The sequence below is a fragment of the Schistocerca cancellata genome, chromosome 11 (assembly GCF_023864275.1).
Source record: "Schistocerca cancellata isolate TAMUIC-IGC-003103 chromosome 11, iqSchCanc2.1, whole genome shotgun sequence".
NCBI classification, from domain to species: domain Eukaryota; kingdom Metazoa; phylum Arthropoda; class Insecta; order Orthoptera; family Acrididae; genus Schistocerca; species Schistocerca cancellata.
This window is the reverse complement of record NC_064636.1, coordinates 166,901,751-166,926,971: the sequence shown is the minus strand read 5'-3', so window position 1 is coordinate 166,926,971 and position 25,221 is coordinate 166,901,751. Positions and strand designations below refer to the sequence as shown.

General features: G+C 39.0%; 1 protein-coding gene across 1 annotated transcript in view; it reads left to right on the top strand.

Moving 5' to 3' along the window:
* LOC126108606 (uncharacterized) overlaps nucleotides 1-20,937 on the top strand; it is a 48,813-nt gene extending 27,876 nt beyond the window's left edge. Inside the window, exon 2 of the mRNA XM_049913910.1 lies at nucleotides 20,598-20,937. Within this exon, the coding sequence (XP_049769867.1) occupies nucleotides 20,598-20,749 (152 nt within the window). The 3' untranslated portion in view covers nucleotides 20,750-20,937. The remainder of the gene's footprint in view (nucleotides 1-20,597) is intronic.
* Nucleotides 20,938-25,221: the final 4,284 nt, after the last annotated feature.

Sequence of the window (25,221 nt, the reverse complement as noted above, 5' to 3'; positions counted from 1 at the left end):
TTGTTTCGACTCAGGTCTTTCAGTGCTCTGTCAAACTCTTCACGCTATTGTTAACAGTTACGTAATATGGGAGTACTCCAATCATAACACAAATAGATGTTATCGATTTATGAAAGAACTCTCAACAACTGTAACTGAAAAGCACATGAAACAATGTGCTACCGTATCAACTCTATCAACAAGTTCGAAAACATTAATCAATTGAGCATTTCGTTTGCAAGATCAGTTCCAACCACCAACATCATGTGAGCCTAAAAGAGCCAAAGATGTAACTTTTGCTCAAGAAATAATAACAAAAACGTGTCAGTCACTTGTTCAAGATGCAACAAATACGTCTGCAAAAACCATTCTCAGCAGAAGACATTAGGTGTACAATGGAGCATAGAGCAAGTTTATTACGAACAACAATATTTAGAAATTGAAATTTTTGCTAAGCATAAAGTAATGGCAGTTAATTTCTTTACTATGCATTAAAAATCACATTTCCCCTTTCAGAGATTAATTTGGACCTTAATCAGCTAGGCAGATGAAGCAAAGAAGAAGAGTTACTACTAAAATGAAAAAGTTGTTACTTTTAAATTACCTCTGCAATGAGAATTGAAAAAAATGTAAACATTAAAATAAACATGTTTTGTAAAGTTTCTGGTTGTCTTATACCTCATATTTGGATTAAAACAGTTGTAAGCAAGTTGAAATGAATGTGTATAAAACAATTACCGTAAAAATTGAACCACAGTAAATGGAGATATTAATAATTTTTAGGGCCACCAATGACTCCACAATAGTAGTTGTGATATTCAAAAATATCGATATTAATTCAGGGTTAAGAGAAGAGGGAGCTACTTTATTTAAATAAGTAATGTCTGAGAATTACTTTGATACAAGTCACTATATTGTAATGAGAATATTGTTGTGAATTTATGTTTTATACTTTATGTACATCCTGTGGATAATTTTGTGGTTCAGTTGTAATGAGTAAAAGGAGACTAATGGACACATATTTCACTTGCTAGCTTTATAGACACATATTGTGGCTACATGCTATTTCACATGATTTATATTCTACTGACAAAGAGGAAATAAAGTAAGTGATAAATATGAGTATGGTGAATATTAGTTTTACTACTGTTCTTGACATCAAGCTGCTAAGTGACTGGTAAACTATAAGGAAGATGTTGTTGGAGATTATCGATAAAATATCTCAAACATGTTCAGAGGGAAGAGTTCTAAATTTTTTATTCTGTACACACTACTGAAAAGTGATTTTAATTAAGCTGAATGTATATAGCCTATTATGTTACTGGCAAAATCTTATTGACAGTATATGAATTATATATGTTTTATGGTACACACAAAATTTATGCAAAGAGATATTGAATAATATACAGAAAAGACAGTCTGACTGATTGAGTTAAAGGAGTTTGTGAAGCCATTTAGCCAATGCTCTTGTCAGATACATGTATTCTTACGTTCTTGTATTTATGAGTTGTTCACTGCTCATGTGTTGTAGGGTCAATGGTCAAGGATCAGGACGATGGGAGAGTTTTGTTGTCTGTTATGGTATTTTGCAACACTTGTATTTCACATTTTGCTGAGGTAAAGGCAAAAGGCCTCAGTGTCACTTTTGTAACCTTATATTTGATTTAGATTTAGAAGAAATATCGGAATGGTGCGAAAAGTGGCAGTTGACCCTAAATAATGAAAAGTGTGAGGTCATCCACATGAGTGTTAAAAGGAACTCGTTAAACTTCGGTTATACGATAAATCAGTCTAATCTAAAAGCCATAAATTCAACTAAATACTCAGGTATTACAATTATGAACAACTTAAATTGGAAGGAACACATCGAAAATGTTGTGGGGAAGGCTACCCAAAGACTGTGTTTTATTGGCAGGACACTTAGAAAACGTAACAGACCTACTAAGGAGACTACCTACACTTCACTTGTCCGTCGTCTTTTAGAATACTGCTGTGCAGTGTGAGATCCTTACCAGATAGGATTGACAGAGTACATCGAAAAAGTTCAAAGAAAGGCAGCAAGTTTTGTATTATCGTGAAATAAAGGAGAGAATGTCACAGAAATCATACTAGATTTGGACTGAAAATCATTAAAAGAAAGTCGTTTTTCGTTGCGACAGAATCGTCTCACGAAATTCCAATCACCAACTTTCTCCTCCGAATGCGAAAATATTTTGTTGACACCGCCCTACATAGGGAGGGACGATCACCACCATAAAATAAGAGAAATCAGAGCTTGTACGGAAAGATATAAGTGTTCATTTCCTCTGTGCTATACAAGATTGGAATAATAGAGAATTGTGAAGGTGGTTTGGTGAACCCTCTTCCAGGCACTTAAATGTGATTTGCAGATGATACAGATGTAGATTTTTTTCGAGAGATGCATTTTTATATACAAGTTTAATTTTTATTGCATTTTGAAAGGTGATTAAATGCAGAATGTATGTGAATAATTTATAAGAGATTACAGCGGTGTTGAAATTCAAGCTACTATTGAACCATGATGTGTACATTTTTCAGTATATTACATAAAAAAATTGTATGACAGACACAGTGAATACTATTTGCACAGTAAGGGTTTCTTTCGATGAACTATGGTAAAGGATAGTTGTTGCCCTACAGTAATGTATCTTTGTTGGATCAGAAAATGAGTTAGCACAGTAGAATTTGCATATAAGCTATGGTGTGAAGTGACTTGTCTGACTGTATTAATAACTGTTAATTGTATAATTTGTGTACTGAAAATCTTAATTTGTCATTAAATGAACATTTTGTTACATATCAATATGAGGAATACTTGTGCAAAAGCATATGCCTGCACAATATTCCTTACCTTAGGTGGCCACAGTTGTACAGAACTGAGAAACTGAAGAAAGGAAATTACTGATTGCTAATTTTATTAATGTGTGAATATACACATTACCAAGCTGACATGAGAGAGACACAAGCACAAAATCAAGTTCCTGCACAATGTTTCCTTCTTCTGAAAAAATGAAGAAAATATTAGTTAATATTTTGATGTTTTCTGAGTTATGGACTACTTTGCAGATAATGTCAAAATAAATATACAAACTTGCAATGAAACTGAAAATAACTTATATCAATGAAAAACCAAACTAATTATTTTGGTATCTGCACACTGCTTTAACTTTTATTCTGTCTTGGAAGAGTTATTTGAGAATTTACATGCAGAGACAGCAAGTATAATGTCAAAATGAATATACAAACTTGCAATGAAACTGAAAATAACTTGTATCAATGAAAACCCAAACTGATTATTTTGCTATCTGCACACTGCTTTAACTTTTATTCTGTCTTGGAAGAGTTATTTGAGAATGTACATGCATACATACATACATTAATACTTGTTTCATCGATCATGAATACACAATTTCATAATGATGTGGAATATGCCACTTTCATGTACGTTTTTTTCACAAAATAATTAATTAATTTTTTTCCCACAAATGCCATTTGAAGATCTCATGCACCCATATTGGTAGAATTGACTCAAACTTAGCTTGCTAGAAAGCTACTGTCTTTGTAACAATATTTGTATAATGATAATGCAGTTTGAGACTGTAATATAAACACTATAAGCCACTGTCAAGAATTCAGCAAGTTGTTGCAAATTTTGTTGGAGCAGGTAATTCAATATTCTTTTGCAACTACTACAGCATCAAAGAACACCAAGAAATGAAGATAAGTGTTTGCTAATTAATTGTTACACCTTGTATAGGGTGCAATATATTGGTTGACTCAGATGAAGAGAAAGTGAAATAAACCTCAACAAGTGTGTCTGCTGTAATGTCATCAAAATGCTTGAAACTGGCTAAAAAATTTCACAAGCTCAACACTAAAAAACAGAAAATAATTATTTAAATAAAATATTTGTTAATATAACAGGTTTTTAAAATGGACTAAAATGTATAGAATAATTTTCCTAATCCCATATAGATTCCTATTCTCAAAATCTGTGGTCGTGATTTTTAATAGCTGTGACAATACTTGTAAAATTTAAAACGAAGATGTGGAACACATGCAGTGATGGTAAAGACGATAGATGGTAGTTGTCATCGGGAAAAGTCACACAACAGTTGATTCCATACACAATGCAATAAAATTGTTAGTCACTTAGGTGAACTATTCACTCATTAATTATCTGTTACATCTACCCACGAGTTTTCTTTTTATTTTTACAATTATTGTCATACCTATCAAAAATTCACAAGAAAAAACTTCCACAACTATCTGTATGGGTTTATGAACCCGTATGTGACTAGGAGAAATTATCATATAATTTTTAGTTCTCTTTAAAAACGTGTTACAAGTCATATTAAATGTAAGAGATCCACAACACTCTGAAGACATGGAGAAATGTTATTAGACATCCTCACTCTAAAAAATTAAGACCTTATCGTTAACTGAAGAGATTTTGCAGAAATTTAGCAGTTTTTCAAATCTCGCATAAAACTTCCTTACCACACTCTTAATTTTCTCAAACGGAAAATCTTACACTGGAGTAAATGAATCTATCGTGTTATCATCACACTAGTCAACAGCCATTTTGCATCTGGGATGTGATACATCAACTAGAATGTATTTTGGCGTGTAGAATCCGAATATACCTTTCAAAATGTTCTTGCACATACCAGTTTTGCGTTTTTAATGTTTTTGATTTTTCGTATTCAGTATTTCGGTTTTTGCTGTTCTTTTGTTGTGATGTTTAATTGTTTGTTTTTGGTTTGCGGAGGAGAGCAAGAACATTTACAAATCGTCAGGAAATTGTTGGTATGGTAATCCAGTGGTGTGAAACAGACTAATTGTGTGTTTCCTGTGAAGGCAGTGCAAACTTTTTGTGTTTAAAACTTGCATTAAAAAAATGGCAACTAGTAAATCTCGTAGCTGTCTAAACTACCCCAACAACTTTTATTATGTGTGTGGGAAATTCACTCCAAAAGCCCAAAGAAAATCAATCACCATATTGCCTACATTGCCTGTACTACAACCTATAGCGAGTGGTTCGAAATGAAAACACCGAGCCATGCCATTCGCTGTTCTGATGGCGTGGTGTAAGCATAATGACCATTATTCAGACTTATTTCTGTCTTACAACTATTTCGGGACATTCAAGCAAAACTAGACATAAACTAAAGTATCCAAATGTATCTTCAGTGCATTTGGCAAGATGATGGGTTACCTGTTCCTGTCTAACTTGAAAGCCACGGAACTAGACACCATGTCGAGTGAATTAGAAAGTATTGAACATACAGAAGAGTACAGCCCTCAATATGATGACACTTCGCTTCAGGTCTTTAATCAAAGGAAATAGAACGATTTGGCTCAGAATCTAAAACTTTCGAAATCGCAAGCTGAACTCTTGGGGTCCAGACTGCAGCAATTAAAGAATTTTTTATCTTTCAAAAACTGTTTAGTGTCAAAAATAGATTGGAAGTGGTAGCTATTTTACAAAACGAAGACTTACCTCAAAATGCGCATCTTTTATCCTTCAATAGTAAGAATGTTTGTAGAACTGTGCGAACAGATGAAACATTTCATGCTGTTTAGAACAATAGATCCCATGTATGCAGCTGAGCTATTGGAGTTACTTAAAATATCCTTATCTTTTAATTATTTTATTTTTAATAAGAAAATTTATCACCAACAAGATGGCCTTGCAATGGGCTCAAGTCTCCCAGGAACCCTTTCAAAAAAATTTTATAAACTTTCTAGAGAGCAAATTGTTTGATACTTACGCTGAAGTGTGTGAATAGATCATAGTGTAATGCAGATATGTCGATGACATTTTCATGATTCTATCTTGTGATGAATATGATGTTCAGGATCTAACGAATGTTTTTAGTTATTGACATAGAAATGTGGAGTTTACTCATGAAATCGAAGTAGAGGGTTCATTCAGGTAATTTATTACACTTACAAATCACCAGAACTGAACATACTGTTGAAATTGATATATATCATAAGCCAACAGCTACAAATCTGATTATATCACAAGTTGCACACCACCCACCGGCCCAAAAAGTGCGTTAGGATTTCATTTAATAGAGAGCTCACATCAGATTAAAACCATTGAAGATGATCTGACTATTTCACGTTTTGGTAAGGAGAGTACCAGCCTTTTTAGAAGAAACTGAAATTATATATATATATATATATATATATATATATATATATATATATATATATATATATATAAGTCAGGTAGACGCAATACTTGTAATAAAGAGGAAGATCTCAATGAGTTGTAGGTGACTGAGTTTTTCAGTGATTTACCTCTGTATACGAAAAACAATGAGGACACTTCTGGCCTCTTTCGTTTAACTTTGAGTATGTCTTATGGAATTTTAATGACTAATTGTAATTTTATTTGTGATCTGTCTTACTGTAAATGTGAAGATGGCATGTAACAGAATATTCGTTCTATGAAATCTGTAGCATGGTACTGTATAATATATTACTGTTAACTTTCTTGCATAGCTGTGCTAGGTAAAATGAAATAATTTCAATTACCTGTGACCTATTTAAAAATAAATATTTTAATTAACTTTGCATCAGATGCGGTGGCCTCTACTACAGTTATGAATAAATCAGATAATGTGGTTCTGTAAGACGTTATTGTTGATGGAATGTCTTTTATTGTCATGCCGTTTTTTACAATTCACGTCTGTGCACACTAGTGGTGGCTGGACTTTTTTTTCTGTGTTACAAGTCATCACAAGTGCTGCCGTCTAGTGGTAAGAGTTTACGTTATGGCTCCATTAGCGGTACCTCAACACTGTAACTGCAGTTAGCCGCTGGTTAGGTCTGCTCTTTGTACACAACAGCATACACTGAAGAGCCAAAGAAATTGGTACGATTACCTACTGTTGTGGAGGGCCCCCGCGAGCACGCACAAGTGCCGCAACATGGCGTGGCAAATACTTGACTAATGTCTGAAGTAGTGCTGGAAGGAACTGACACCATGAATCCTGCAGGGCCGCCCATAAATCCGAAAGGGTACGAGACGTTGCAAGGCGTACCATACATACTCAATAATGTTCATGTACTAGGAATTTGGCTGCCAGCGGAAGTGTTAAAACTCAGAAGAATGTCGAATTAAGTCGGGTGATTCTGAGGGAATTAGATTAGGAAATGAGACACTTAAAGTAGTGAAGGAGTTTTGCTATTTGGGGAGCAAAATAACTCATGATGGTCGAAGTAGGGAAGATATAAAATGTAGACTGGCAATGGCAAGGAAAGCATTTCTGAAGAAGAGAAATTTGTTAACGTCGAGTATAGATTTAAGTGTCAGGAAGTCGTTTCTGAAAGTATTTGTATGGAGTGTAGCCGTGTATGGAAGTGAAACATGGACGATAAATAGTTTGGACAAGAAGAGAATAGAAGCTTTCGAAATGTGGTGCTACAGAAGAATGCTGAAGATTAGATGGGTAGGTCATATAACTAATGAGGAAGTATTGAATGGAATTGGAGAGAAGAGAAATTTGTGGCACAACTTGACTAGAAGAAGGGATCAGTTGGTACGGCATATTCTGAGGCATCAAGCGATCACCAATTTAGTATTGGAGGGCAGCGTGGAGGGTAAAAATCGTAGGGGGAGACCGAGAGATGAATACACTAAACAGATTCAGAAGTATGTAGGTTGCAGTAGGTACTGGGAGATGAAGAAGCTTGCACAGGATAGAGTAGCATGGAGAGCTGCATCAAACCAGTCTCAGGACTGAAGACCACAACAACAACATATGTAGACATTAATGTTCTCGTCTCATAAAGCTGGTCGAAGATTTATCGCATGTAAGAAAAACATAATCCTTCAACTGTTCTGCTGAACCACGGTTAAATATTAACACAAATGTTTCAATTTTATCTCAGAATACCTTCATGAATTCACTGAGTCATTACACTAAAACAGATTGTACCAAGAGGCAAATGGATTGAGAAGTGCTCTTTGAAGAGGTACATCAAATTCTGTGTGAACCACCAGTGGCCAAAATCTGGAGAAGGGTGACCACCGTGAATCTCGTTGCCGACCGACTACAGGCTTCCATACTGGAATTTGCTTTTATTGTATATTCAAAATAGTGTTTCTACAATCTGGAAGATGTCTGCATCCGGCGTCATTGCACTAGTTAAAGTTTCGGAAGCAGACCACTTCCTTAAAAAAAAAAAAAAAAAAAAAAATAATTTCCGCGTATGTACGAATAGGACTCTCGCATCGAGGATTCTGTTCAAAGTTAACTATATATATGAAGATAGTTCATCCATCCCGAGAATCGAGAATTGCGACGATTTTTGCCTGTTATCGATATCGGTACTTGCAGGATATCAAAATACGTGACACAAATTGCTGTATCTTACGACTGCATTGACGTAGAAGCTTACATTTTTACAATGCCAAGGAACTGTAGACCTTGTCATGGGACATAAATTTCAAATTAATACGTCTACCCTTCCCAAAGGAAACGGGTCTTAACAAGGGACAGGAAGGTACGCACACAATAAAAGTATTATTCGTGTGATATAATTGCAAATTAACAATTTTTGAAGTTTTTCCTTTACTTGTACTGTGAAACCTTGCTTCTTGTCAAAATCATAATTCTGTCAATGGGAAGTGTCCCATAGGTTTTGTGACTATCAGAAACTGTCACATAAAAGACCGTAGCTTCTCACTGTATTGACGAAGAAGCTTTAATTCTTTACACCGCCAAGTGTCGCAGGCCATCTACATCTAAATCTATGTACATACTTGACAGGCCACCGTAAGTTCTGTGGCGGAGTGTACCATGTAACAAAGCAAATCACTTCGTTTCCTGTTACACTCGCAAATGGAGCGGACGGAGGCCGACTGTCTATATGACTTCATAGTAGCCTTAATTTCTCTTATCTTACTTGCGTGGCCCTTGCATGAAACATGCGTTGGTGGTAGAACAATCGATCTGCTGTCAACTTCAAATGCTGGTTCTCTGAATGTTCTCAGTAGCGTTCCTCGAAAACAACGTCGCCTTCCCTCCAGGGATTTCCATTCGAGTTCCTGAAGCATCTTCATGATACTAGGATGTTTGAACCCACCAACAACCAGCCTGGCAGCTCACCTCTGAACTGCTTCCATCCCTTCGTTTTATCTGACCTGGTGCAGATCCCAAACACTTGAGCAGTACTCAAGTATAGATCGCACCAGCGTCCTACATGCAGTCTACTTTACAGACGATCCACACTTCGATTGACTCCCAATAAACCAGAGTCGACCATTAGTCTCCCATACCACAATTCTCAAATGCTGTTTCCACTTCATATGGCCACTTTAGTACGGAATATAAATTTCAACTTCTTACCTCTACCCTTCCCTGAGGAAAACAGGTCTCAACAGACGTAAAGAAAGATAGAGTGACAATAATTGCCATAAAAGTATTCTTTGTATGCTAAATTACAAAGTAACCATTTCTTGATTTTTTTTCCTGTACTTGTACTATGAAACGCTGTTTCTCGTCAAAATTCATAATTCCAGGGGAGTGGGAAATACCTCATAGGTTTTGATGAGTAACTTTGCGAGTACTGAAATCTATCACATAAAAGACCATAGCTTTTGACTTCATTAACTTAGTGGCTTAAATTTTTTCCACAGTCAAGGTACTCAAGATGTGAGATAAATTTGAACACTTTTACTCTTAGCCATTCCTAGTAAGAATGGCTCTTAAGGGTCGGAGAGGCAGGCAGACAGACAGACAGGTTGGTTTGGTTTGTGGGGTGCTCAACTTCACGTTTATCAGCCGACAGACAGACAGATAGACGGACAACAAAGTAATCCTATGAGGGTTCCATTTTTACCAATCGGCGGTGTTGATATTGGAATTACCAGTAATGTTTGTCGAAAGACACCTGATAGTAGCAGTGAAACTCCTCTCTTTAATCTGTTGTTTTTTGGAAGCTCTTGTAATTTCGTATTGAGTGCTTCAAGACATTTCTATGTGCCATTGAACATTTGTCCCGTATACTCATTTTGCATCACGTGAAAAGTGTACCACGCACTGAAGATCTCGTTGTGTCATTCACTGGAAACTCTCGTTCAGCTTCATTTAGTGTAAATTTCAGGGCGGAGTGTGCCGTTTTACCACCTTAGATTAATTTTACCGCAGTTCCGGATGATGTCAATGCTAATACGACTTCTTCTTTAACTTTTAGTGTAGATAGGACCAAATGAATATGAAAAGTTTTACCAGTGCTGCTTGGTGCACCCAAAAAAATAATTTCACATTGATTTCTTTCAATACAAATCATAACCCTGTGTTAAACAACCCGCTGTGACTGTGTCAATTTTGGTTCATTTTCTTTAATGTAGTGATCCAAATCTTTTAAGTTATAACTGAATCCGTTTGTCAGTTCAGAGCTAACTTCGAATAATTCATTTCTCACAGGTTGTTGTGCTCCAAGTTGGAGTAAACGTTGGTTACCTACCACTAAGTATAAATCCTCTGCCGTTATTAAAGCCTCATTATACGTATCTCCTTAGAAAGAGATGTCCGTACCTGGGCTATCTGTCCTCGATCTGGCTAGAATGCCATCACTTGGATTGTCCTGATGTTTCGTCTGTAGTCTATTAGGATCTGAAGGACTAGACATTGTCAACATCATTAGAAACAGTTCTCGAATTTGGCCTACATTTGCTGTTTGTCCAGCTTCACTCATCGCTTCATCCCAGTGGTTATTATTTCCTGATAAACCGCCTCTCCATATGTTTCACAAATGTAAACATCTGTTGTACGTATATCTTCAACTGATATTGGCCCATGCACTTTGTGAAGTTGTAAACGTAAGTAAAAACACTGCGTTTTTTGGACGAACCGTGTATACTGGACCAATCGCATTATCTTTAAATACAACCTCAAATCTGTCAACTGAAAGGCCTCTTTCGCATCGATTAAATGTCTTTTGTGATGTGTCCCAAGTATAGCAACTAGGAATATCGAGTCTTAATTAGGTAAGCAATACAATTTTTGCCGCCCACAACCACCCACTCGCACCAATCGTGACCAAAACACCATAGTGCACTATGCGTGACTTAAGGCTACCCATGCATAAACGCCATTGGTCTGCAGTGAATAGTTTTTGCTACAAAGTGAAGTGCATGGACATGCATGCATTATCAGTGTCAGCAGATGCAGTAGTAGAAGTATTGCCAGCATTAACTTTATTAGCTCATAGTCAGTATTATTTAGTCACATTACCACTTCAGACACTCAGATCATTTTAATACTATTTGTCACATTAAAATTATTTCCTAGATAACCATATTGTAAAAAGGGTACTGTTTGTGTGTGAAGCCATCGTACAATATACGAAAGGTTCTGATAAATAAAAAAAATAAAAATAGTTAGAAACATATTGGTGGTGTGCACTTTTGTGCACAGGTGGCTAGTGACCTAAGCGACTGCATTAGAGTTATTAGCATCACTTTTTGTTATTCGATCATCAAATATGGTTCGGGCAATAAGTGGTGTAAGTTCACGAACCTCTCGTCAACCTGTTCACGAGTCTGTTTTGACATTGGCCTCTCAGTATATACAGGGTGTCCCACTCAAACCTCCCTGATTTCAAGGACCCAAGAGAGAAAAACAATAGTAGATACGGCAATGAAAATGCACCACATTGTAGAGTTCCTCAAAGAATTTATATTCCCACATATTCCAAGTATCGTCGCACGCATGAAGTGAAAATGGCGACTCCACAGCAGTGCGCGCACAGTAGTGTGGTTTGCGGAAACAAAATCGCCGATTACTGTGCAAAGAAATTATCGTCTTGTGCACCAAATCCATCTGATGTGAAAACAATTAAGGAATTTTATAGGAAGTTTCTGGCAACGGGAAGTGTTCTGAAATGTTCTGGAGGTTGATGTCACGGAGTTCCAGAAGATACAGTGGAGGACATCAGACAAACAATTCTCAGAAGCCCACGTAAGTCAATTCCTCAAGAATCTAGGCAACTTGATGTACCTCGATCAACACTGTATCATGTACTCCACCAGTGTCTTCAAATGTGTGCTTACAAAGTGACAATTCTGTAACATCTGACACCGAACGACAAACCACGCTGACAACAATTTGCTGCGGGTATGCTGCAGTGTATTGATATGGATGCCAGCTTCCTGGAAGGATCAGATGAGGAACATTTCATCTATCAGTAAGTGTTAATAGGCATAATGTTCAGATTTGGTTTTCGCAAAATCCACACATTGTCATTGAACATCTTCGTGTAAGTGTATGATGTGGGCTAATGGACGACAGGATTGTTGGACCGTTCTTCTTTTCGGAACAAACAGTGAATGGGTCAGTGTATCTGGACATGCTGGAGCAGTTTGTGTACTCTCAGATATACTTGCAACCCAACATCATTTTTCAACAAGATGGAGCTCCTCCGCATTGGTCAATGGCTGTTCTCAAGTTCCTGGATAGGGAATTTCCCAGTCGTTGGATCAGACGAGGAGGACCCATTGCCTGGCAACCACATTCACCCGACATTACGCTGCTTGATTTCTTCATGTGGAGATTCTTGAAGGACCGCGTGTATGCGGCCAGAGTGGACGATATTCCTACATCTACATCGTATCAGTAATTCGATTGCAACAATAACAGCGGAAATGTTACAAAGAACTAGGCAAGAAATTGAATATACTCTTCATGATACAAATAGTTCACATGTAGAGGTGTCCTGATGATAAATAAGTAAATTCTTTGAGACCCTGTGGCCGGCCGCGGTGGCCGTGCGATTCTAGGCGCTCCAGTCCGGAGCCGCGCTGCTGCTACAGTCGCAGGTTCGAATCCTGCCTCGGGCATGGGTGTGTGTGATGTCCTTAGGTTAGCTAGGTTTAAGTAGTTCTAAGTTCTAGGGGACTGATGACCACAGCAGTTGAGTCCCATAGTGGTCAGAACCATATGAACCATTTTTTTTTTGAGACCCTCTACAATGTGGTGCATTTTTCATTGTCGTATCTATTGTGTTTTTTTCCCTAGGTCTTTGAAATCAGAGAGCTTTGAGTGGGACACCCTGTATATGCCTTACTGTCATTTCTTGTTAACAATATTAGCATTTTCCCAAGAATAAGCAGCTTTCACTCAGTTGATACTTGGCAGAAATCAAACCTACATTTGAGTCGGACTTCCTTAACTCTTGTGCAGAAAGGTGTGCAGTGTACTGCTGCATCCGTTTTCAATGAGCTACAGCTCGAATTCAAAAATCTCAGCACTAATCCACGCACTTTCAAATCAAAACTGAAGAGTTTCCTCATGGGTCACTCCTATTCTGTCGAAGAGTTCCTTGAAAAATTAAGCTGATTCTTGTCATAGTGTTGATTGCATTTACTTAAACTTGTGGACTGACTTTTTTCGGCTTCATAAATATTTTTTTATCTGTTATTACTTTTATGTTGTAATGTCACGTACTGACATGTTCCATGACGTTGGGTATTTGCTCCTCAATTTGGTCCTATGGAACTTGTGTAAATAAAAAGAAATAAACACTATGGAATTCCTAGCTTGCAGGGAAAATGTGGGAAAAATGTGAAATATAGAGAAATGGAAAAATGTGGAAGATGTGGTTAATAAGTGAATAATGAAAGTTGTTGCTGATAACCGCCTTGTACTCAGTTTCCTCCCAGATCACTACCTGCCTGTGGACAAATGTAAGTAAATGGCGGGTCTGTTGCGATCTAATACACATACATTCATCTACAAGGCTACACTGCAATTCACATTGTAGTACCTGGCAGAGGGTTCATCAAACGACTTTCACTCTAGTTCTCTAGTGTTTCACTTTCAAACAGCATTTAGGAAAAACGAACAATTAGATATTTCTGTGTTAGCTCTGATTTCTCTTATTTTCTTACAATGATCGTTTTCCTGTGTAGGTAGATGTCAACAAAATACTATCGTATTATAGGATAGAGTTGGTGATTGAAATTTCGTCAAAAGACGTTGTCGCAAAGAAAACGGCCTTTGTTTTAATGATTGCCACTCCGACTCACATACATATTCATGAGACTCCCTCCCCTGTTCCTCGATAACACAAAACGAGCTGCCTCTAAGTTGTCTTTTTCCTAGGTACGTAGTTGAATTAATAGCTTTTAGTCTTGTGTGATTTTCAATGAAACTGAAATTTAACGAATTTCTTATCGTACTCACGTGGATGACTTCACACTTCTCTTTATTTAAGGTCAACCGCCATTTTTCAAACAATATAGATGTCTTATCTAGATCATTGTGCAACCGATTTGGATATTCTGATGACTTTGGTAGATGGGAAATGACAGCTTCATCTGTGAACAATCAAAGTTGGACGCTCAGATTGTCTCCTGAATCATTTCTATAAATTAGATACATAAGAGAGCTTGTAACACTTCATTGGGAAACACCACATGTCACTTCTCTTTTACCCGATGATTTTCCATTAATTACTAAGAACTTTGACCTTTTACATGATACCACTGACATGAGGAATCTAGACGATAAGTCGTTTTTATGAGTGGTTTATATTGCGTTATACATACTAATTTGCAGTTACTTTGAAACAGCCATGCAATAGCACTTAGTGTGCTGCAGGTGCCATGTCAGAGACGTTCGTATCTGAGGCAGTAATGCTATCTGTAACAGACACATAGTGCCTGTAGGTGCCCCATTGTTCAATGCTTCGCTTTTATTATTATTTATTATTATTATTATTATAAATAAATAAATACACTCTTGCTGCAAAGTGAAACTGCTCGATATTAAAATGTGTGTTCTAATGGAATATTGCAACAGCTTCATATAGACGACAAATACATTATCCATAGAAGCCACATTATAAAAAAGCTGGAGAAAAACATTTTTGGCTCTGGCTGCATTACACCTCGATTCATAAAGGCTTTGTGGGTAACTTGTTTGGGATATTTTGGTACATTTTGGAAAATCAATTACTGCATATGAGTAAGTTGTGTTTGGCAGGTGGGGATCTAGTGCTTTTTGTTTGGTATCACAAAGTATAAACGAGAAAATCTGCATTCGAGCAGCAAAGGACGCTCTGATGCAGTGCAGTGAGAAGCAGAACAGCACACGATTCTCACCGAGGTGATGTATTGCAGAGACTGAACGAGTCGGTAGAAAGTTCTGTCTACAGAACAAGGAGAATTAATGTAGATACCATTGGGTTGACGGCTGCCTTATGTGAAACAATACATTCCATACAATCAGGATCAAGAATGCATTATAAACTGTGCTGTGTATGCCTACCGTTTTACTTAAGTATATCTATGATCCAAAGGAGATAGCTAACAGAAACATGATACGTACTAAACACATGTGTCGTATTTTGTATGTGCTTACACCATAGAAGTCTATAGATTTTAATCGGACATTTTTGGTAATTGCAGGACATAGTGCCCCTCCCCCTCCCCCCCCCCCCAACATACACAGCATTACTCTGCTAAAAAATAGGACTGACTGGCGTATTATAAACTACCTCTTTGTTGTAGTCTTTTTTGTTATCGATCTGATTCCATTGTTCTGCTGGAGGACTGGTAAGCAAATCACATTTCAGAATCATGATGGGGTGTATGTGTAGTAGTTTTTTTAATGGAACATTTGTGAATGGCAGGAGGTAGTAGACCATGTCTGTTAATAGAGGCTCCAAGACAAGCGCCATAAATCTTACATTAAAGCTGGCAAGACATATTGTTTCTCAATCCAGGACCTTGCTAAAGTCATACATCACACATTAAAATTCTGTATTGAGATAAATAATACCTAAATGAACAAATGCGTCAGGCAGGGTTAAGCTATTCATTACTAAAAATTTCCAGTGTAAGTTGCATTTGTGATACTACTGCCGTTCCGTGATCTATTGGAAGCAATTCCCTGCGTGCCTATGGTTTCTCATGAAGGATGATCCTATAAAATTGTGTGCAAAGTTAGTAACGCTTCATTCAAATTATAAAATAGAAACACTAGAGGATTATTATGCATCACGATGTTTCACACATAGAACTATCCTACACGTAGATGGTGAGGGAGTGGTTCCCATTAATGTGGATAGTATCGGTGCTGTTAGAATAAGGGTTTGTTAGTTTCCAATTTAACTATGCTAAACATCCCAAGTATGGACCATAGCCAGAAGCGAAACGTCTGTACAGTGCAACATATTACTTCCTCACACATATGTCTTCTAATGGGAAAAATTAGAGTTAATATATAGGTTTCGCAACAATCACTCTTTAGGTTCATCACTGAGTTTTTTTATAAATCGACGAAATAATTGTATTTAACGAGCATTAGTTTTGGTAGAATGGTAAACTATGTGGAAATCGATTAAAGAGGCTACAGCACTATTTGTGATTTCTCAACCTAGTTACCAGGGATGGATCATTGCTAAGTTGCCGACTGAACTAGCGAGTATGGCTGGCAACAGCTCCACATTCCCAAAGGCTGTTTTTACTATTGCTGTCGGCAATCGCCAGCAACAAAAAGCACTTGCTGGTGGTAGGCATCATGTCTATAAGGCTATGCTACATGCATTCCAAGTATGATAAGGTGTATGGAGGAGTGGTGAACTAGCTGAAACTGTTTTGTGTCACGTTTATATCGTGTGAGATTTGTTTCTCTGAGCTGCCATTGCAATACTACGCCAGCTACTCAATAATTCCTTTGTGGGATCACAATCGCCCAAAACATTGCATTTGCTGTACGTATTACTTTCCTGTTTAAGGATGTAATATAAGTGTCACATCAATTCTTCTAACCCTCTTCCCCTAGCAGCGGCGTCTGCATTAGAGGTGATCTGTATAATGAAGAGGTTTACTCTTGAGAACAAATCCAGGAGAGTTTGTAGCGACGGTATATTACCTACTCACAGAAACATCTCACGAAATGATGGCAATGAGGAGTTAAGGATGTTTACTGACAGTTATTCTTTCAATACAAATGGAGCAGGATAGGTGCCAATACACTCTCCACCACACACTGTAAGGTGGTATATGGGTGTTACGAATTTTATGTATCGCTAGAGTCCCCATATGTAGGCAGTATGGTTCTCTTGAAAGTTAGTGAATTTCAAAAATGTCCTTTTAGTTCCTAAAAAAGCATATGTAGATCACACAGGTAAGTAAAAGGGGGGACTTCGAGCTGTTTCTATTTGAGCGGGCGGGGATGTACTTTACTGTACTCGATATCTGATATCATATAGATATTGTACTAAGCACTATATGATTAAAATTAAAGGTTTCTTTAACCATCGCCTTAGAGAGCTACAATTCTATCTCCCCCAAAGTGCTGATCATTAAAAACTATTGTCTTCAAGGTGCACAGCAAATTTCAACTTCTTGATTTTGAAATACAGTTATCTTATTGTCATCAGCAGTTCTATTTCTGTAATTATTACATAACAATTTTATAATTGTTCAATAGGGAGGAGGATACTTTGTAAGAATTTCTGTCGAAAACATTATGAAACACCTACCTATATATTCTTAAAGATTATAGTTATATTGTACCTAAGGTTCCATCTTGTTATTCACCTTCACAAAATGTGGAGATATATCACAGAGACCGAACTAGATCGCTATTAAAAACATTACTTCACGCTTACTGCAGCAAATGGGAGTGATACATGAATATGCTGCTCTACCCTAATAGTAACAATGGAAAATCCAGGATGGAATGATGATAATATTACGAAAACGATAGATTGCTATTCACCCTATAGCAGAGATATTGGGTCTCAGTAAGCTTTTGGACAAAAGTTCTTCATTAGAAGAAGACAACACACACACACACACACACACACACACACACACACACACACACACACACAAACATCCAAACGCAACTCACATACAGGTGACCACAGTCTCTGGCTGCTGAGGGCAGATGGTGAGCAGCAGGTCATGATGGGTGAAGCAACCTTGGTGGTGGGGGTGAGGAGGAGGAGGCAGGGATGAGGAGGGGAAGGGATAGCAGGGTAAGGGTGGGGGACAGTTAAGTTCTGCTTCGGGGAGCATACAGGAACGAGATGGAATGAGGGTAGAGCAGCTAGATGCAGCTGGGAGGTTAGAAGACATGGGGGAGGCAGCAGAAAAGGAGAGAAGAAAAAGAATGTGGGTGCATTGGTGGAATAGAGAACTGTATAGTGCTGGAGTGGGAACAAGGATAGGTTGGTGTAGGTCAATGACTAATGAAGGTTAAGACCAGGAGGGTTACAGGAATGTAGGATGTACTGCAGGGAGAGTTCCCATCTGTGCAGTTCAGAGAAGCTGGTTTCGGTAGGGAGGATCCAGATGGCACAGGGTGTGCAGCAGTCATTTAAGTGAAGAGCATTGCGTTGGGCAGGGCGCTCAGTATCTGGCTGGTCCAGCTGTTTCTTGGCCACAACCTGATGGTTGCTATTCGTGTGGAGAAACAGCTTGTTAGTTGTCACCCCAGCGTAGAATATGTTGGGTCTTTCACACGTAAATTAGCAATAATAGGTGACAACAGGCTTCCCATCACAACTTCATCTATCTGGTCATAGTACTGGGTATCGAATAAAAAGTAAATGGAAGTCAACACACATTGAAATAGGTTCATTAATCCAACACCAGTGCCAGGCAGTTACAGAACAACACTGGTAGCCAGACTGCGACCATGAAGTACCGTCCCAAGAACAAGCCGAAATTTTTAAAGCAATCATTAAATGCAGCCAAAACAATTTCTTGGAAACAAAATCTAGCTGTCGATGAGTGTAATGTATTCTTTCACAAATAGGAGGTAAGCCAATTTGTTGCTTGATGTGACTGGTGGAAGGGCGGTTAACATGAGGCACGATTTTGCGAAATGTTTGAACAATACTATGATTTCGACACCTCAACAGAAACGCCGGTATAAACTGAAACCTTATTTTACTACTGCAAAGTCTGTCCAACCTTCACAAGCAATGATTCATTTCTCCCCTGTAGAAATAAACAATGGGAAACTGGAGTGTCTCCTGGTATATACAACGTTCAGATAACTTAGGGGAATGTAGCTAAATGACATCTTCGACATCCATCAAAAGTGTTTACAGAAATGCGATGACATCACTGTATTATAGTATTTCTGCCAACAGGACAATGCGCCCATTTTAAAACATACACTATGATGTAACATATACTAGTAAATTAGGGATGATGTAGATGTGGTATTAGCAAGACTATTTTTTAAAAATTTTGTTGTGGTATTTGTTTCACAATTAAAATATTTGTTGTTAACAACACATTGCAGAAATTGTTTAACATAGGATAACGGCATAATTTATTAAATGATGTACTGTGGTAATTGGTAATCATCATAATATTTACATATATGGAAATGCAGGTATTTGGAAATAAGGTAAAATTGTAAAAAATCAACCCAATATTGTAAATAATAATTAATTATTAGAGGAAGGGGTTAATCATACTTTCCTGTCTTCTTATTCTTTTTATTCTGGTTAGGGGTAGTAGCTGGTCCCTACCTAGTACTTCATGATGATCATTTCACATCAGTGCTCAGACCTAGAATGATGAGGCTCATGCTAATGCACACACACACACACACACACACACACACACACACACACACACTGGTCCATCAAGGATATTGTCTAGGAATTTAAAGATTAGAATATACAAAACTATTATTCCACCAGTTATGCTGTATGGGTGTGAGACTTGGTCTCTCACTGTGCAAAATGAAAAGCCGTTTCGAGTATTTGAAAACAAAATTTTGAGGAAAATTTTCGGAGCAAAAAGGGATGACATTAGCGGAGAGTGGCGAAACTTGCACAACGAAGAGGTTCACTAACTCTATTCGAGCCCTGACATAATCAGTATTATTAAATCACGTAGGGTGCGATGGGTGGGTCAGGTAGCTCGAATGGATGAGGGCAGGGCAGCACGCAGAGTACTGGTAGGGCACTTAGAGGGAAAACGTCCGGTGGGGAGACCGAGGCGTAGATGGGAGGACAATGTGAAGGCTGGTTTGAGGAGCTTAGGTATTGAAGGTGAATGGAAGGAAATAGCCCAAGACAGGAACAGATGGCGAAAATACGTTGGTGCAGTAGTGGACTCCCGAGTCCGGTATGCACTTGTAATAAAATAAAGAGCGGACAGGGGAAAACTTGATTCCTACTGACCAAGAGAGAAAAGGGGGAAAGGTTTCCCACCTTATTAATCCTTCCCACTGGCCTAAATCAGTGAGGTGAGAGAGACCTCGTCTTAGATCAGTATCTGTCCCTGAACCCATTGCAATTGAGTGAGAGGCATAGTTGGGGTACCAGACTATATCTTATACCACAAACAAGTCCCAAGATGTGGGGATTACACATGGGTAGGGAGTGGAGTTGGAAAGTCCCTCTGACCTCGAAGATATCAAGCCCAATTGCCTCAGTAGTATTCTGACACTGGAAGTGACCTTAAGATTAGATGTTTCTGTTTTGAAACTCCCCTGATCCATTATTATTGTAGTGTGTTGCCATACAAGAGCAGACTGGACACTGCGCTAAGGCTTTTGTATACAACTGATTGTTGTTTTCTCTTCTGCTTGCAGCCAGTGCTGGTGCAGTGAGGATAAAACGCGGGACCTGTGACAACAGCATCGACGAGATGAACAGGCTGGCATGCAACGCCTACTGCGTGGCCCAGCTCAACGGCTACTCTGGGGGCAAGTGCTTCCTTGGCACCTGCATCTGCTACAAGTAGACATCTTCTCCCTCTGTGGACTAACAAACAACTGTCGCTATCATCATGCCCATACGTTGTAATGTTGCTTTTGTAACTGTACTTGTAGCCATCAGTCCCAAGAGTGGGGTGATGTTGTAGTGGCAGATATACAGTGTATAGCTTGCAAATTAGTAACAAATAAATAACAACAAATACTTAGAACAAAAGATGCGTTGCTAGAACTGCAAAATCCTCTATTATACCACGATCATCTGCGTCTACACTTCCGCCTACACTCCACTAACTACCTTTTGATGTTTAAGATCAAGTAATCCCAACGAACACTATTCGTCAGCTGATATGGTTCCAACAAGATGAGGCCCCACGTCCCTTTGGATCAGACATTTCCTGAAAAGTGAACAAGCCAAGGAGCTCCTATTTCGTGGTGGGCACGTTCACCTGATCTCACCCCAGTTGATTTCTTGTTGTCGGGCCATATGAAAAGCCTTGTGTACGAGACGCCTCACAAATGTGAAGAGGATCTCCTGGCAAGAATTTTCGCTGCCTCTGGGACTGTTCCAGCGATATTAGGGTTACTGAAACGGCTACAACAGACATTTGTGCAACGTCGCCATGCCTGTATTGACGCTGGGGTACCAAATTTTCAACAACTATTGTGAATGTAGCAGCTTCTGAAACTCCTGTAAGTGAATGGAATTCATTATTGCTGTACTCAGGATTTTCAGCCTGTCTGACATCAATTTAAGTGTGCCATTACTGGTCCATTACCAGGGCATATTATCTGAGTGTTCAGCTAGAAGTCTGTAAGTCATGATCGGAGTCTGGAAGCTGAGGTCGTTGGTCTGAGCGCTGCGCGAGGCTAAGGTGAAACCTGATTAGATTTTCGCTGGTGACTTCGACTGAGTCGTTCCCAGACTTGTTTAAAATTAGTTCATTTACCCTTCTCCATCATCACTTAAATTTTTTGACATCATGGAATCCTACGTATCAGCACAACCAGTAATTCCGCCAACGTAACCGTTCAAAGTCAATCGTTTCTCACTAGAGCACCTACAGGGAAATAGTCATCTAAAGAAAGAGCCATCCAAAGCAAAACAAGTCCGACCACACACTTCCAAAATGAATTCTCAAAAAACGAAAAGAGGTAAACATGATAGTGCCAACATTGCTTCCTGCCATACTGACAACGTAAATGAACATGTGTCATGCAGAAGTTAGTGTGAGTCCCCTGACAACATGTTCACCAATATTTCCAAAATATCAGTCAGGCCTGGTGGTCTAGCGGTGAACTACGAACCTAGAAACCGAAAGTTCATGGTATCGACTTCCAGTGTGACAACGGATTTTTCCACACACATTTAACCTAGCGCTCACCTATTAATAATGTGAAAGCTCGCCAGAAACGGCACATGATTCTGATTCTACAGTAAATTCTCTTTCCCCAGTTCGATAACTGAAACACTTTAGGCTACTGACCGACACGAAGTCATTACCATTACACTCAAATATAACAATTTCTTGTTCTGCCTCATTCCTCTGTTGTGCGACTGGAACAGCTAGCAGTTTCTGCAATTATTTCAAGCACAGTGTTTAATAAGATTTTTCTTATCTTGTTTGCATCTTCTGACATAACCTTCATGACGTTGCATACAGTCACATGTGATTGATTATGGAAATCTTTCCCTGTGTGAAGTCTGTGGTTCCATAAGATGTAGTAAAGAAATTATGGGCTCCATATCTGTATGTATGTACGTATTGAGCTGGGGACCTAGAAATGATGGAGAGGCTTCGGCCCCACAGTAGCTCTCAGTGGTACACAACCCCACAACAGGATACAGCAGTCCACTCAACCCACCGCCGCCCCACACCCAACTCAGGGCTATTATGTGGCTCAGCCCCCAATGAACCTCCCAGGAATGTCTCATTCCAGACGAGTGTAACCCCAATATTTGCGTGGCGGAGTAATTATGGTGGACACATATGTGGAGATACTGTTTGTGCAGAAATCGCCGACATAGCGTTACTGAGGTGTTATAAGGGAAACCAGCCACGTTCGCCGAGGCAGATGGAAAACCGCCTTAAAAACCATCTGCAGGCTGGCCGGCACACCAGACCTCGACACTGATCCGCCCGGCGGATTCATGCCGGGGACTGGCACGCCTTCCCGCTCAGGAAGCAGTGCCTGAGGCCGCACGGCTAGCCTGGCAGGCATGAGATCCATGCTCTCAGTAATCATTTAACGTTTGTGCGAGGACCATCATCTGCATTTGAGTCTTGTTAGAGTTGAATTTAATTCTTTATTTGTGTGTCTTCTTACCAGAAAGTGACGGAAGCAAGGTACGTACTGTCTGATATTTTTTCTTTATACACTCAGTCCTCATTTAATCCTGTGCAGTACGCTTTTTCCTGGTTTCGAAAATGTTATATCGCTATATCACGTACTATAGATATTTGCCTACCCCTAAGAACCATGGCCTTGCCGTTGGTGGGGAGGCTCGCATGCCTCAGCGATACAGATGGCCGTACCGTAGGTGCAACCACAACGGAGGGGTATCTGTTGAGCGGCCAGACAAACGTGTCGTTCCTGAAGAGCGGCAGCAGCCTTTTCAGTACTTGCAGGGGCAACAGTCTGGATGATTGACTGATCTGGCCTTGCAACACTAACCAAAACGGCCTTGCTGTGCTGGTACTGGAAACGGCTGAAACCAAGGGGAAACTACAGCCGTAATTTTTCCCGAGGGCATGCAGCTTTACTGTATGGATAAATGATGATGGCGTCCTCTTGGGTAAAATAGTCCGGTGGTAAAATAGTCCCCCATTCGGATCTCCGAGCGGGGACTACTCAACAGGACGTCGTTATCAGGAGAAAGAAAACTGGCGTTCTACGGATCGGAGCGTGGAATGTCAGATCCCTTAATCGGGCGGGTAGCTTAGAAAATTTAAAAAGGTAAATGGATAGGTTGAAGTTAGATGTAGTGGGAATTAGTGAAGGTCAGTGGCAGGAGGAACAAGACTTTTGGTCAGGTGAATACAGGGTTATAAATACAAAATCAAATTGGGGTAATGCAGGAGTTGGTTCAATAATAAATAAAAAAATACGAATGCGGGTAAGCTACTACCAACAGCATAGTGAACGCATTATTGTGGCCGAGATAACACGAAGCCCAGGCCTATTACAGTAGTACAAGTTTATATGCCAACTAGCTCTGCAGATGATGAAATTGATGAAATGTATGATGAGGTAAAAGAAATTATTCAGTTAGTGAATGGAGACGAAAATTTAATAGTCATGGGTGACTGGAATTCGAGAGTAGGAAAAGGGAGAGAAGGAAACATAGTGGGTGAATATGGATTGGGGGAGAGAAATGAAAGAGGAAGCCATCTGGTAGAATTTTGCGCAGAGCATAACTTAATCATAGCTAACACTTGGTTCAAGAATCATAAAAGAAGGTTGTATACATGGAAGAATCCTGGAGATACTACAAGGTATCAGATAGATTATATAATGGTAAGACGTAGATTTAGGAACCAGGTTTTAAATTGTAAGACATTTCAAAGGCAGATGCGGACTCTGACCACAATCTATTGGTTATGAACTGTAGATTAAAACTGAAGAAACTGCAAAAAGGTGGGAATTTAAGGAGATGGGACCTGGATAAACAAAGAACCAGAGGTTGTACAGTTTCGGGGAGAGCATAAGGGAACAATTGACAGGAATTGGGGAAAGAAATACGGTAGAAGAAAAATGGGTAGCTCTGAGGGATGAAGTAGTGAAGGCAGCAGAGGATCAAGTAGGTAAAAAGACGAAGGCTAGTAGAAATCCTTGGGTAACAGAAGAGATATTGAATTTAATTGATGAAAGGAGAAAATATAAAAATGCAGTAAATGAAGCAGGCAAAAGGGAATACAAACGTCTCAAAAATGAGGTCGACAGGAAGTGCAAAATGGCTAAGCAGGGATGGCTAGAGGACAAATGTAAGGATGTAGAGGCTTATCTCACTAGGGGTAAGATAGATACTGCCTACAGGAAAATTAAGGAGACCTTTGGAGAAAAGAGAGACACTTGCACGAATATCAAGAGCTCAGATGCAAACCCATTTCTAAGCAAAGAAGGGAAAGCAGAAAGGTGGAAGGAGTATATAGAGGGCCTATACAAGGGCGATGTACTTGAGGACAATATTATGGAAATGGAAGAGGATGTAGATGAAGATGAAATGGGAGATATGATACTGCGTGAAGAGTTTGACAGAGCACTGAGAGACCTGAGTCAAAACAAGGCCCTGGGAGTAGACAACATTCCATTGGAACTATTGACAGCCTTGGGAGAGCCAGTCCTGACAAAACTCTACCATCTGGTGAGCAAGATGTACGAGACAGGCGAAATACCCTCAGACTTCAAGAAGAATATAATACACTCCTGGAAATGGAAAAAAGAACACATTGACACCGGTGTGTCAGACCCACCATACTTGCTCCGGACACTGCGAGAG